Source organism: Euprymna scolopes, chromosome 12 (genome assembly GCF_053919585.1).
Source record: "Euprymna scolopes isolate OS-2025 chromosome 12, ASM5391958v1, whole genome shotgun sequence".
Lineage (NCBI taxonomy): Eukaryota > Metazoa > Mollusca > Cephalopoda > Sepiida > Sepiolidae > Euprymna > Euprymna scolopes.
The window spans coordinates 126,804,519-126,819,035 of NC_136493.1; the positions used below are offsets into that span (position 1 = coordinate 126,804,519).

General features: G+C 36.3%; 1 protein-coding gene across 2 annotated transcripts in view; it reads right to left on the reverse strand.

The window, feature by feature from the left end:
* Window positions 1–14,517, reverse strand: part of LOC145291471 (integrin beta-PS-like) — a 106,441-nt gene that overhangs the window by 69,014 nt on the left and 22,910 nt on the right. For both annotated transcript variants that reach the window (XM_080137345.1, XM_080137346.1), the window contains exons 2-3: window positions 7,391–7,482; window positions 4,438–4,539 (exon numbers count right to left, since the gene is read on the reverse strand). In XM_080137345.1, coding sequence (XP_079993471.1) covers window positions 4,438–4,539; window positions 7,391–7,482 — 194 coding nt within the window. The remainder of the gene's footprint in view (window positions 1–4,437; window positions 4,540–7,390; window positions 7,483–14,517) is intronic.

Here is a 14,517-nt window from a genome sequence, read left to right on the forward strand (position 1 = left end):
TTTAACTCCGAATTTCCATTTATTGCTCTATCTCGTATACCGAGTTTCATTTATCTGCTTGGGATTTTCTTATAAATATTGATACTAATATTTATTTGGACTTTATGCTTACAGTATTATACAACCTGTATTTTTACGACACGTCAGTATTTCTTCTAATATATATATATATATATATATATATATATATATATATTTCATTTAATTACATAAATTAATTTACAAAGTTATAATTTTATGCATAAATTTTCAGTATTTACTTCAACAGTGCTCGATACATACGCAGAGCTAGGTAGTAAGTTATGAAATTATTGCCGTATATATTTTCATAATTTACTATATATATATATAGATAGATTAAGTAGGGGAGATAATTCTATTTTATACTAAGAAAGGAGGGAACTGAGACAATTAAATGTATTATATTTAACGGAAATAACATAATGGACGCATATACATTGAATATTAATAATTTCATATAAAGTTCTTACACATGTAAAAGCTCGAGTGCTATAAAAAGGATCGTTAGCCATCCTTCACTATATAATAAAAAGAAATATGCATTTATTTGTGTGTGTGTGTGTGTGTGTGTGTGTGTGTGTGTGTGTGTATTTCATGTGTCCACATACAATTTTATATATCACAATTTTCAGTATTTACTTCAACAGTGCTCAATATGCGAGTAGAGCTGGGTAGTAATGAAAATATACATGGCAATTAACCACAGATTAATTATATATGTATGCTGCATTGCTGCGTGTGTCTATTTGTCTTGGGAGTTTTTCAACGTTTAAAACAAAAAAAAACAAAAATAAATAAAACAAAATTACTTTTAGTCCAGAGTCCTTCGTTGAAAAAAAAAATCAATAAATCTCTTGCTCAACAGTAAGTGTTAATTAAACACGACATTTCTAAAAAAAAAAAAAAAAAAAAAAAAAAAAAAAAAAAAAAAAAAAGACGAATATATATCAGCCCCATCATACAAATGTTAGTAAGTACAAAACTGCCTGACGAATAAGAGAAGTCAGATACCCCCCCCCCAGCCTTCACTTTATTTCCATATGATTCTTTTGTTTTGCTTTATTTCTACTTTCTGTACCAGTTTACATGATTTTTTTCTTTTTCTTTCTATTTTTTTTATTATCATCTGCAAACGTCTTTGCTGATATTTAATATTCAAAATCATTTCAAAATTGCCATCGCAAATCTCCATTCACGTTATATATATATATATATATATATATATATATATATATATATATATATATATATATATATAACATGGAATAATCGCGTTGACACACTGGTTGTCAGATCACTGAAGTTAATCAACGTTGAGTCTGGTTAGTGACAGATGGGTGACTATTTGGAAATTCTAGGTGCTGTATGTCCTGTCTGCATTTGTTTCCGGTCGTCCTGTACATACACTTCACTTGCCACTGGTATTTAACAATGTCGACTCAGGGGAGATGTGGTTGGAGATTGGGCACCTCCTGCCACAAAAAATTTCACACGCAAGCAGTGCTTGCGTGTGAAACGCCTCTCATTTTGAAATGTCTATTAAAAAGTAAATAATTAATTTATGGTTAATAGTTTTATATATCACAAATTGAAGAGAAAAGGTCAATAAATAATATATTCAAATTTAAAACAAAAAAAAAATCGCTTTTTTAGAAATTTACCTGTAAAGTCCGAAGTTTAAAACCTTTTTAAAAAAAAAAAACACATTGTTTTGTTTTGTTTTGTTTTTTTAAATAAAACCTTGGTCCTTACTCCTTTAATTGAAAAAAAAAATTAGGGCTTGAATTACATTTTTCGAGGAGTTATAAGCTTGGAAAGATGGGGTGGAATTATTCACTATTTTCACGAAATTTCTGACACTGCTACGCAAGCACCCCTTCGTGAGTATCCATAGCCTGTCAGAGACTGAAGGAGCCTGTTTATATATATATATATATATATATATATATATATATGATCATTTTTTTTTGGAAAAAGAATTCCAGCAGAGTGCTCAATTAAAAGGAAAATCCAAATTTTAAGAGCGTATTTATATTTTGTGTACAGAAAGTTGTTAGTTGAGACAGATCATTGGTACCGTCGGTTTCAAGCCTGATAATAAGGCCCGTTTAAGGTATCCTTATCAAGCTCTCTTCAGCCAATATTCGGAGACGATGATCTGTCTCAACTAACTTTCTGTACACAAAATTTATATATATATATATATATATATATATATATATATAAGCTTTAAAAAAATCCAGTATAAATTCCTAGAGATACTAAGTTATAAATATTGCAGACTCAGTACTTGCAGAAGCTGACTTGAAATTCACAAATATAAAGGCGATTCAATTATATAACAATGAAACAAATTGAAATTGTTAAACCAAAAACGGGTATCATTAGTTGTTTACCATGTAACTGTTTCGAAAATAAGTATGAAAGTATGGAAAGTATTTATGTTTCATTCGAGGAAAATTATCAGACTAATATGTTCTGCCCATGTATTGAACACTGTTGTTGTGTTGAAGTAAATACTAAACAATATGCATGTAATATATGTTATATATATATATATATATATATATATATATATATTTGCAAGGGAATCACCAATTATCAAGGCCCAGAGGCCACTCGAGGATAAGGGTTAAAGAGTGTACATTGGTCAAAAGGACAATTTCATAGTAATCGTTAGAAGTGTAAATTTGGTAAAATTGGATTACTTAAGGGGAACGGCTCATCAAGAACTTGTTTACATTGGACTTGAAGACGGCCATATTGTACTCAGCTGGAAAGCAGGTAAACGGAAGAGAGTTCTACAGTTGTGCAGTTCTAAGAAAGAAGCTTTGTTCATGTAATCTACGTTTAGGTTTGGGCAGATAAAGATTGGAGGAAATTATTGATAGTGTTTTCAACCAAATGAGTGCTTCTTGTGACTGTTTGGCGGAGGGGGAACAATAGATTGAAGCTCAGACGAGCACTTGCCATGAAAATAACGATAAAACAGAGACAGGCTCGCAACGTCTCTTCTGTGAGAAAGAAGTTGCAAGGAAGAGAAAAGGGCATCCCCACTATGCTACGAAGTCTATTCTGAGATCTGTCAAGGCAGGATAAGGTCTTCCTAGCAGCTCCTGCCCAGATGTGACAGCAATACTCTATCCTTGGACGTACCTAGCTCTTGTATAGATAGAGAATTGCATCAGCAGGTAGATATCTACTGGATCGATAGAAGGATCCCATCATTTTTCCAGCAACCTTAGCAACAGATTGGATGTACATATTCCATTTTATATCAGGAGTAAAAGTCAAACCCAGAAGCTTGTCAAAACATGGAGCCTCCCCAAGAAGAGAGTCATTCATTTCAATTGATGCGCCAGATGGGGATCAGAACGTTGATGATGTAAAGACAGAAGCTTGGTTTTAGAGTATTAAAAGTAGCCAGCCACTTTTTCCCCATTGTACCACATGCTCAAGATCAAAGGAGAGAGAATTGGAGAGAACTTGGTCGTTTACGGCCTTTGATGTGCTGCCATATGTAATATGTTATACGAATAAAAACCCTGGATTAAATATTCTAAGAAAAAAAAATTTTGCTTCGTCAGTGTTCGGAAAAAAATATACAAATATATAAAATATACATTCATATATTTTTACCTCTCCAATTTGAGACGTTTTCTTTCTTTTTATTTTATCCACATTCATCTTTAACGGATCTTCTTTTAGTGATGAGACACCTTTCGTCACAAGACCCGCAATTTTTCTTTGCTTTGATTAATCGTTTTGTTGGGCAATATGAAACGACATCTTCTGGCATCTGGAACTGTTGATTCAAGCTGGAGATATTCATCTTGTATAAAGTTGTAAGAACGGTCGTTGAAAGGGTGTTGTTTACTTAATTTATTGACTTTTTTTTCTTCCAATATTTTCACCAAAGATCGTCTGCTCCTTTGCCACGTATTGATTGGCTGATCGGCGTCTTACATCAGTAAAACCCAAGCGCATGACGTCATGTTCCAAGCAAAGTCGAGTGGACGATTAGTTAAGTCTGGTTCAAATTTTGCACAAGTACTTTTTCTTTTAACTTCACCGATTCAGATGTCATTTTATATGAATATTGGTGCGGACATTTTTTTGTGTCATTTTTGCATTAATAGTTAAAAGACAAATGAAACGATAAAGAAAAGTATCAATAAAAAAAATTATATGTTCAGTTATTGATAACGCTTGTTATTTTTTATCAAGAAAAACATGTTTGGTAAAGGACAGGGGACTGTACGAAATATTAAGATTATATAAACACCTAGAATTCATTTGATTTTATGTTTTCTGTAAGGTTATGTATTTTTTTTTTTAAATTTAATTGTGAAAAAATTAATTTTATCCAAGAAAGATTTTTCATATCGTTAAATCAAACTCATATATTGAACCTACTTCCATTATATTCAGCTTTGTCTTGGGATTTGCGATCTCAGAATCCGGGCAACCATTTGCAAGTAGGATTTTTCGTGTATCACAGCGGATCTTGGTAAACGCCTGTAAAATAAAAATAAAAAAAAGAAAAGACAATGTCAACAGGCAATTATTTCGAGACGAAATTAAAAAAAGATAAATATAAAACTAAAAATGTCTTACCTTTTTTTGTACGAAATGTTGGTACTTGTACAGAATCCAACCTAATTTAAAAAAACAAAAATACAGAAAAATCTTCATGATGTACGTATGCGCCACCAAACGAAAATGTTATATTCCAAACATCATATAAAGTGATTAAGCATTATTTTAACTAAAAAAAAAAAAAAAATCAAATTTTATGAATAAGCGAGGGCTCGTGTTTTGATCCACCACGTCGTTTTAAATTAAGACAACTTAATTCGAACTAACGAGATCAAAATCACTAAAAATCGTTAAAAAACAACGATTTTCTATATATATAAAAAGCATACTTGATCAATCCACGTGATTTTTGGAATATGTCATTTTCGTTCTGTGATGAGGACGTGCATCATGAAAATTTTTCTGTATTTTTGTTTTTTTAATTAAGCTGAATTGTGGACAACAACCGAAATTTTAATTAAAGAAAGACGATTTAAATGTGAACTCATTTTAATCATGGCGTTCTATACTACACAACATACATACATCATAGTACAACTGACAAGCAAGACTGGAGGCCTACTGAGAAATATTTGAATGTTAGAGACATTTAAAAAAAACAATGAAAACATCGAAAATACATAGAATAACATTGTGGCTGAAATTTGTTTCTGAATTTTTAAGATGAAAATAGATAATTTAGATTATTTGGACGAATGTTCTCATCTTGAGTGTTGTTCGCATAGCATTTTTTTTTTTTTTTATTACATTTTCACCCCAAACAAGGCACATTGCCACTTTGGTGTAGGGGGCTACTATCAGGGGAAACAACTACTGGGGCACTATGTAGGGATTTGGGCAGCAAGATGCCTGTTCACGTTGCACTTGAACTTCTGCACGTCAGTACAGTTGGAGAAGCAGGGACCTGGAATGGAATTCCAAAGTCTAGCGGTTCTGGGGAAGAAACTAGTGGAGTAGAAAGATCTTTTACATCTAGGGATCTCTACAGTGTGGGAGTGGCATTTTACAGCCTGTCGGGTCTGTCGAGGGTGTTCACGTCGTGGGGGCACAAGTGCTTGCAGTTCGTTAGAGCATTCACCATTAAAATACTTGTAGAACAGGTAGAGGGATGCAACGTTTCGTCGATGGGACAAAGGCTGAAGCTTAAATGCCAGTTCAGGGCCTATCAGATTTGCGACTCTCTTTTGAACCTTGTCAAGGAGCGAGAGACTAGTAGCCGATGCACCAGCCCAAATATGACAGCAATACTCCATACATGGGCGAATGGTTGCCTTATGGAGGTACAGGATACTTTCGGGGTTAGTAGTTTTCTAGCACGGTAGAGAGAGCCCACCTTCCTGGCAATGCCCTCGATGTAATTGTTCCAACTCATGTTTCCTGTGAACGTTAGGCCAGGGAGCTTGAAAGATGTACTCTCAGATAAAGAGTCGTTAGCCATTGCTATAGGTGGTAGAGAAGATTTTCAGTAACCTCCGAACTTCTTCACGTATATCTTGTCAAATATCGGGAATCTTTCTGTCAAATTTGCATGGACCACAAGAGTGTAATTTACAACTGAATTTTATTAAGAAATTTATCCACTTCTGGAGGTTGAAGGTTCAATCCTCGGGACAGGCGACACTCAAAATACAACTGAATTATTTAGAACTTTTACACAGTCATGACTGATGGAACAAGAGCATGCTACAGCTGTGGATTAAATACAGCGGGACCTGTGGAAATTCCACAGCGGACTCTTTCATATGTAATATATTGATGTTGGCATTCTGTGGATGTTCAGTGTAAATGGAGACGCCCTGATATGGTAGCTCTTTTGTTAAAACTGCAAAAGTATTTATCTAAGCTAACAGAGCTACCCGGCATAGCCCGGTCGTAAAATACGCTTAAATAAGATATTTTAATTTATGCAGATTTTGTATATATTATTATAGGGTCAATTTTCTATCGATTCTTATATATTATAAAGTTGTGATTGCAAAAATAAAAACTGTATCCATATGACTTGGGTGCATCAGCTTGAATAGAAACCGAAACCAAAATTTATGAAGAAAAAAAAAAAAATATATATATATATATATAACTTGAGTTCCTTCAGTTATAATCGAAAGCGAAACCGAAACTTATGAAGAATTCTTGGTAAAATTATTTATTACAAGAAATGGAAGGTCATAACAATTAAACAACAGTCACTCGAAAGAAAAAAGATGTAAGCGTGACACACAAAATAACACACACGCTATCGTATTAATATTTAGATATAGAATCCATCAATTATGTTTAAATATAATTATTTCTTGTATTGTTTAGCATACTATTCTCATCTTGGATGTTATTATCATAACTTTTCTGCTGATGTAACCTCCGACCTTCTTTAAGGACATTTTTTTTTTTTGTTCTCAGTTAATATCGCTTGTAGTGAGATTTGAACCTCCAACCTTCAGAAGACTGTCACTTAGAACCGATTGTCACTCAACACCTTTATTTATTGCCCCAAGTTTCCATAAAATAAAAAAATATTCAAGTCTTCTACCTGCTCATAGCTGATGGAGCAAGAACAATCTACTTTTGTGATAGAAATACAGGGTTTTGTACGAAAACCCATATAGATTCTCGGGTTTGAAAAAGTTCACCCCCAAAAGAAATCGAAGGTTACATCAGCCAAAACATTGTGAAAATAACATCCAAGATGAGAACAGTAGTCCAAATAATCCCAATAATCTAAATTATTAAATCCTTATCTCAAAAATTTCAAAATAAAATTGTTACTTACCGAATTTGAGCACCAGCTGCAGATTGGCGATGCACTGATACATGCACCACATGTTGTTTGATTAATGCACACGACTTCTGCATCTTTTATTACTAAATAAGATAAAAACAAAACAAAAATATTAATGAATTAGTTGGCAAAAGAGATATAACGTTGCAGTTACCAACAAACAAATAAAAGAAATAAATAAAAATCAGGGTTGGCATTTTTTTTCTCTTTTTTAACAAAAATTTTTTTATTGCTGTTATTTTAGGCATCACTTAAAAAGTTTCTCATCGTCACATCTTCATTTTACCTGGTCATGTATCTCCTTCCTCCGACCGTGCCAGTCACAGGCGATTTTACACGTCTATTTTCTTCGATGCACACTTTGCCTCTACCCCGAACACATACTGCATTTTTCTCTCCTTTTTTTGCCTTTTCTCTTCTCGTGCACGCTTCCTAATTTGCGTATGCGGTTTTTCAACTACTGCTACTGCTAATACTATCCCGCACGCATATGCACTATGTTACAGAGAAAACAACATTTAAATTAAGTCAACCAGTTATTCATCTTTTTTCTTTTCTTCGTTCAAAGAGAGAGAAGGATGAGCAATCCAACGTTGAGATAGAGAGACAGAAAGAGAAGCAGTTAAAAGGAGGGGGAGAGAGAGAGAGAGGGGGGGAGGTAGTAGAGGGTAGAGGCAGTTAGAGATAGAGAGTGAGTGAAATAAACAAGATGTAACAAAACATACATATTTCCTGTTCAAGAATTAGAATTATTTGGTCAAATTGCTAGACTACAGTTACCTCCCCTAGATTCTGAGAACTCTTCAAAATTAACAAATGCTTTATAACTACATTATTTGATTTTTTTTTTTTTTACTTGTAATTTTTCTACTCTATCATTTTTCATAATTGTTGTAATTTATACTAATTTTGGTATGATACACGAGTACATAAGTGTTTTTATTTAAAATGCATTTTTTTTTCCTTTTTTTTTTAGATATTCACTTATAATGCACAAGAGTTAACTCCCCTTCCCTTCTGTAGAAGGTCGGAGGTTACATCAATTGAAACGATGTGCAAATAACACTCAAGACGAGAACATTAGTTCGATTGATACAAATAATCATACCTCATCTAAAACATGCAGAAATGTAAAAATATTAATATCGATACAGTTCTATTCGAACAGAAGAGACGTTAATGGTCTTTCTTTACTCCATTGTTATTTTCATAGTAAGTGCTCGACTGAGCTTCAATATCTCCCTCTCCACACATACACACACACTACCAACAGATTGCTTCCCTGTTGGCATGTATACATATACATGCATACATATGAGGAGAGAAATTTGAATGCCTACTGGAGACAAACTTGAATGCATACTAGACACTATCCTCGCGTATCTAAGGTCTTTTTGTACAGGAGTTTGTCAGGACACCCTAGCATGCAGATATTTTCCCTTACAAGTAAACCCTGACTAAATATTAAAAATCACATAATATTCGCGACTCAAATAAAACTTCCTCGACATGGATAACCCAAGTAAATCCTGTGTAAATATTCTAAATCACGTAATATTAGCGGTCCAAATAAGATCTTAGTATGGATAACTCACGAGGAATGGTTCACCTTCTCCAAGTGATGTTACCTCAAGTAATAAAGATGGATAATCCACCAGACTAGATGAATTCTTGTCCTGAAATCCAGTAAGACCAAAAGACCACAAGAAAGATATACTATAACATATTTAATTGGTCAATAACTGGTCAATTGGAAAAAGGAAAAATAATATTCTTAACTTTTTTACTAGCTCAACATTTGAGACGTAAAGGAAGGTCTAACAGAATACTCGAACGTCTATGTATCTTATATAGAGATCAAGTGTTAGCCCTTGAGAAGGGACACCTTGAATTTTGAAAACTTCGACTGAAGTAAAATGAAACCAGAAGGAAATATAAAAAACAATTGGTAATTTAAAAAATTATTTGATCATCAAATCAATAAGGAAAAACACATGAAATATAAAAAAAACTCTTTAGACCATGGTATTTCAAAAGTTAATGCTTTTTCATCCTGGATTTCGTGATATGCACTAGAGACTTACAGGAATACCACTTAGCTTCACGAATACCCTTACAGACTTTACTATATTGACTTAAGTTTGTGCTGCAATTTTTTTTAGGTTAGTGTTTTTGCTAGATATATATATATATATATATATATATATATATTAGTGAATAAATGACAAAAGACTATATTCCAAAGTTCATGATCTTGACCATCTTATAATTTATTCCTTTAATTCAGCTGATATTTACAATTCTTTACAGTATCTGTTTCGTAGCACAAAATCAATCAATTATTATATCAATCAGTGAATTTATTATGCCCTAAACTCATCAGAAGAAATAGCAACAATCAATCCGTCAAAAGGAAAAAAATTCAAAATGGTATAATGGAAACATATAAGGCATTTACAGCTTCTCTTCCAATTTTTGTATTTTAATCAAAACACACTTTATTTCCTTTTGACAGATTGATTTTTTTTTTTTTTTTTTTTTTTTTTTTTTTTTTTTTACATGGGGGTCACCAGGAGCCACTCTGGGATAAGGGTTATTGTGTGTACAGTAATCAATGGGATAGTATCGTAGTAATAGTTAGAATTGGGGATTTGATAAAGTGTCATTACTTAAGGGGGCGGTTCATCAGGAATTTGTTTGTGTTGGACTTGAAGACATCCAAGTTGAAATCGGGGGGGGGGGGGCTGGCAAGCGGCAGAGAGTTCCACAGCCGTGCAGTTGAGACAAGCTTTGTTCATGGAATCTACGTTTTGATTTAGGCACGGATAAAGAGTGGGGAAAATTATTGATAGTGGTTTCAGCTAGTCGGGTGTTTTTAGTGAAAGATTGGCGAGGGGGGACCAGAGAATGTAGCTCAGACGAGCACTTACCATGGAAATAACGATAAAAAAGAGACAGGAGCGCAACATCTCTTCTGTGGGAGAGAGGTTGCAGGGAAGAGAAAAGGTCATCTCCCACCAAGCCACGAAGGCTATTTTGTACTCTGTCAAGGCAGGATAGGCTGTTTTTAGCAGCTCCTGCCCAGATGTGGCAGTAGTACTCCATCCTTGGACGTACTTGGCTTTTATACAGATAGAGAATTGCATCATTAGTGAGATATCTTCTGGAGTGGTAGAAGGATCCCACCATTTTCCCAGCGACCTTGGCCACAGACTTGATGTATGTGTTCCATTTCAGATCAGGAGTAAAGGTCAAACCCAGAAGCTTATCAAAACATGGGGCCTCCCCTATATGAGAGCCATTCATTTCAATCGATGCCAGATGGGGATAAGAGCGTTTATGATGTAATGATAGGAGCTTGGTCTTAGATGCATTAAAGGTAACCAGCCACCTCTTCCCCCACTGAACCACGCGCTCAAGATCTGAGGAGAGAGAATCAGAGAGAACATTGTCATTTACAGCCTTTGATGTGTTGCCATAGATAGTCGTGTCATCAGCATAGATGTCAATGAATGATTTTAGTATGTGTTTTGGGAGATCATTGATGTAGATCAAGAAGAGAGTTGGGCCCAGGATGGACCCCTGAGGGACTCCAGTATTAATATTGTGGGCCTCTGATTTCTGCTCATCAACCACTACTCTTATGAACCTATCAGAGAGAAAAAATTTAATGATAAAGAAAACATTTCCAGTTATACCGTAGCTGGAAATCTTGTGAAGTAGGCCTTTATGCCATACCTTATTGAAGACCTTTGATATGTCAAGAGCAATTGCCCTAGAAATGAAGCCTGTGTCGAGAGATTCGCTAATTCTATGTGATATAACTGTTAGCACGTCTGCTGTAGATCTAGCAGAATGGAAACCATATTGTGTGTCACTAAGAAGGTTATTTCTGCTGAGGTAGTTGACTACTTCTCTATTTAATATGGATTCCAGCAACTTGCTCATGACACTCAGGAGACTTTTTGGTCTGTATTGAGAGGGAGATGACTTATCACCTGAATTCTTAAATACAGGGCATACTGATGAGGTTTTCCAGGGTGTTGGATAGCACTTCTCCTTAAGGCAACGCTTAAACAGTTTGGTAAGTATGGGGGCAAGTTCTGGTTGTAGCTTTTTTAACACTAATTGGAATACCGTCGGGGCTAGTTGCTTTACTGGAATCAAGGTTCTTGATTATCTTGGCGATCTCACACACAGATATTTGTATGTTACCTAGCATGTTGTGTGTTGTAGGGGGAAATACGGGGAGTTGATGGCCTTCGTCGCATAGGGTAGAATTTGCTGCGAAGTTTTTGGCAAATAGTTTGGCCTTGTCTGATGCTGACGAGATGACCTCTGGACCATTGATAATGGTTGGGATAGAACGCATGCTTCTGTTCAGGATCCTATTTGCTATTTGCCAGAACTGATGGGAACCAAGTCGCTGCTCAGCTACCTTGGATTTAACAGATTGGGCGTATAGCTCTCTTGCATTTTTTATTACTCTTTTACAGTGGTTGCTGGCGGTCCTGAAAGCAGCTTTAGTCTCAGTGCATCTATTACGTTGGTAGCTATGGAAAAAGTGATTTCTGTGTGCGATGGCAGCAGCACATTCAGGGAACCATGGCTGGCTGTTAGGTTTTTGTTGGAAGTTTTTGGATGTTATGAATTGGTCTATGCCTACAAGTAACCATTCGATCAGGTCTGATACTATAGAGGACACATCCTTTTTAAACATGGAATGGAGAGGTAGATCAGATATGAATGTACGAAACCTATCCCAGTCAGCCATAGAGTATCGGTATACAGTATGGTGGAGAGGTACGTCTATAGACTTATATTTCATTTTTATCTATAAATATATATAACGGAGTGGTCGGAGGATCCCAGAGGAGATAGAACAGCACATGAGCATAGCTCAGGGGAAGTGGAGAGAAAAAGGTCTAGAAGGCTTGCGTACTGACCAGTAGTATCAGGCACATGGGTGGGCTTGCAAACAATCTGAGTGAGGTCATATGCAATGGCAAAATCATGACAGAACCTCTCCTCATCATCAATCTTGTTTGAGTGGGTCAGCCTTTCCACATTGTGGACATTGAAGTCACCGCAAATGTGAATGTTAGCCGTGGGATGAGCAGATAGGATGTGGTCAATTTTCTCAGATATACTCTTAAAGATAGTAACTCCGCTGTTGTGGAGGCGATAGAGGGCAAATATAAGTGCGGTGGTGTAAGCAAGTACAACCCGGAAGCACATATAAGGTAAATTAGGGTCTTCTCTGGAGATATCCCTGCCACACGGGAAGCCATCTTTAATGTAGGCACATATTCCATACTCATGGCGATCTTGGGGGTCAGATTTAGATTTAAGTTAGAGTATCCATTAATTATGGACTCTCTAGGGAGGTGGTCGGCCCTATTCCAGTTTCGCTTAGAAAAAAATGTCTGGTTTTGTCTCCTGTAATTGGGTTTCAACCTCTGGAAGGTTGGAACGTAGACCCTGACGTTGGAAAAAGAGACATGGTAGTAGGGGGTCTATGTTGGAGGATGGGGTTCTAGGTTTATTAGTGTTTTTTTTTTTTAGATGTTTCATGTTGAGGTTTTGGGATTTGTGGAACAGGTCAGCATACTTGTTTAGAGCAGTACAGAGAGGGAAAGTAAGAGAGAAAAGATGGGAAGATTTTTTTTTTTTTGTAGCACATGATAAGGTAAAACCGTAACAATTACCCACTAGTATGGCATCGAGAGGCCCCACCAGAGACTACTGCATGGTCCAGACTCCATTCACCAAATGGCAATACGGCAGCCCCAGTACTTTGCACCTGCTGATAGGACAGCCTCCTTAGTGGTTAATCCAAGGTTCGGGTCCCTGACTATCAAGCCGTTAATGTCAGCCCAGATGAAAACGTTTACCTTCAGCACCCTTACTAGTGACATGGCCGCAAGGATAGACATAGAGACAGAAAATTTCCGGCATCTCAGACTACTGTTCACGGAGTACTACCGATCTGGGAAGCAGCTTTTTCTTCACCCTTTGTCAGAAACATCACTCAATGGAAATGAGGACTGGGGGACAAAAAAGGAGAAGCGAGAGTTACTGGAGCTGCCGATAACACATCCACTGTATTATCTACTCTCCATTTAAAAAAAATATAAAAAAAAAAAAATAAGAAAAAAAAAAAGAGGGACTTAATATCTACTTAGTAGAAGTCCTTTTCCCCATTCCCAGTTTAGGATAGTACTTGAAGATAGTTTCCCCTCCCATATTAATCCGTGGAAGTTTTTTGTTTTTTTTCTTTGCAGATTTGATAGCGGAATTCCAGTTGAAGTTATCTGTAGTGCTGGCTCCATCAGAAAAGAACAAGGCGGATTCGATGACATGGGTAAAGAAGGCCTGGCTGCAAGAGAGAAAGGAGGTTTCCTCAGTATGCTGTGCAGGGGAGGAAGTTAAAATTACATGAAATGCACCACTTTGGTCGAGAACAGACGTTATTCCTGGCAAGAAAGAAGGAGGTCAGGGAGGTAGTGAAGCACTGCCAGGAGTGCCAGTCGAAAGACCCCAGACCATTCAGACATGAAGCAGGAGAGTTACACATTGTGGAGGACTGGAAGCGATTAGCCATTGATGTGACCCATTATCGCCATAAGCTGTATCTGTTGATGGTCGACTATGGACCGGGGAAGTTTGCCATATGGAGAAAGATCAGGGCAGAAACTGCATGGGCGATCGGAGGGGTCATCGAAGAAATATTTTTGGAGAGAGGTCCGGTTGAGGAACTGTTAATGGACAATGGCTCTGCTTTCCAATCAGAAGCCTTTAAAGAGGTGTGTGATAAGTGGGGAGTAAGGCAATTTTTTAGGGCAGCGTATCGGCCGAGTGGCAATGGGATAGTGGAGAGGAATCATCGCACCATCAAGGCTGCTGCAGAAAAAAGCAACATCTCACCCATAGAGGCGGTGTTTTAGTACAACATCTCACCGAAAACCAGACACGATGAGACAACTGTGCCTCAGAGCCATCTTCGCATATAAGTGGCGGCATCCGTGCAACAAAACGGTAGGAATTGAGGGTAAAGAAGCTACCATTAAAGTGGGCGAGGAGGTGTGGGTGAAGCCCCCAATACAAAATGTACCACT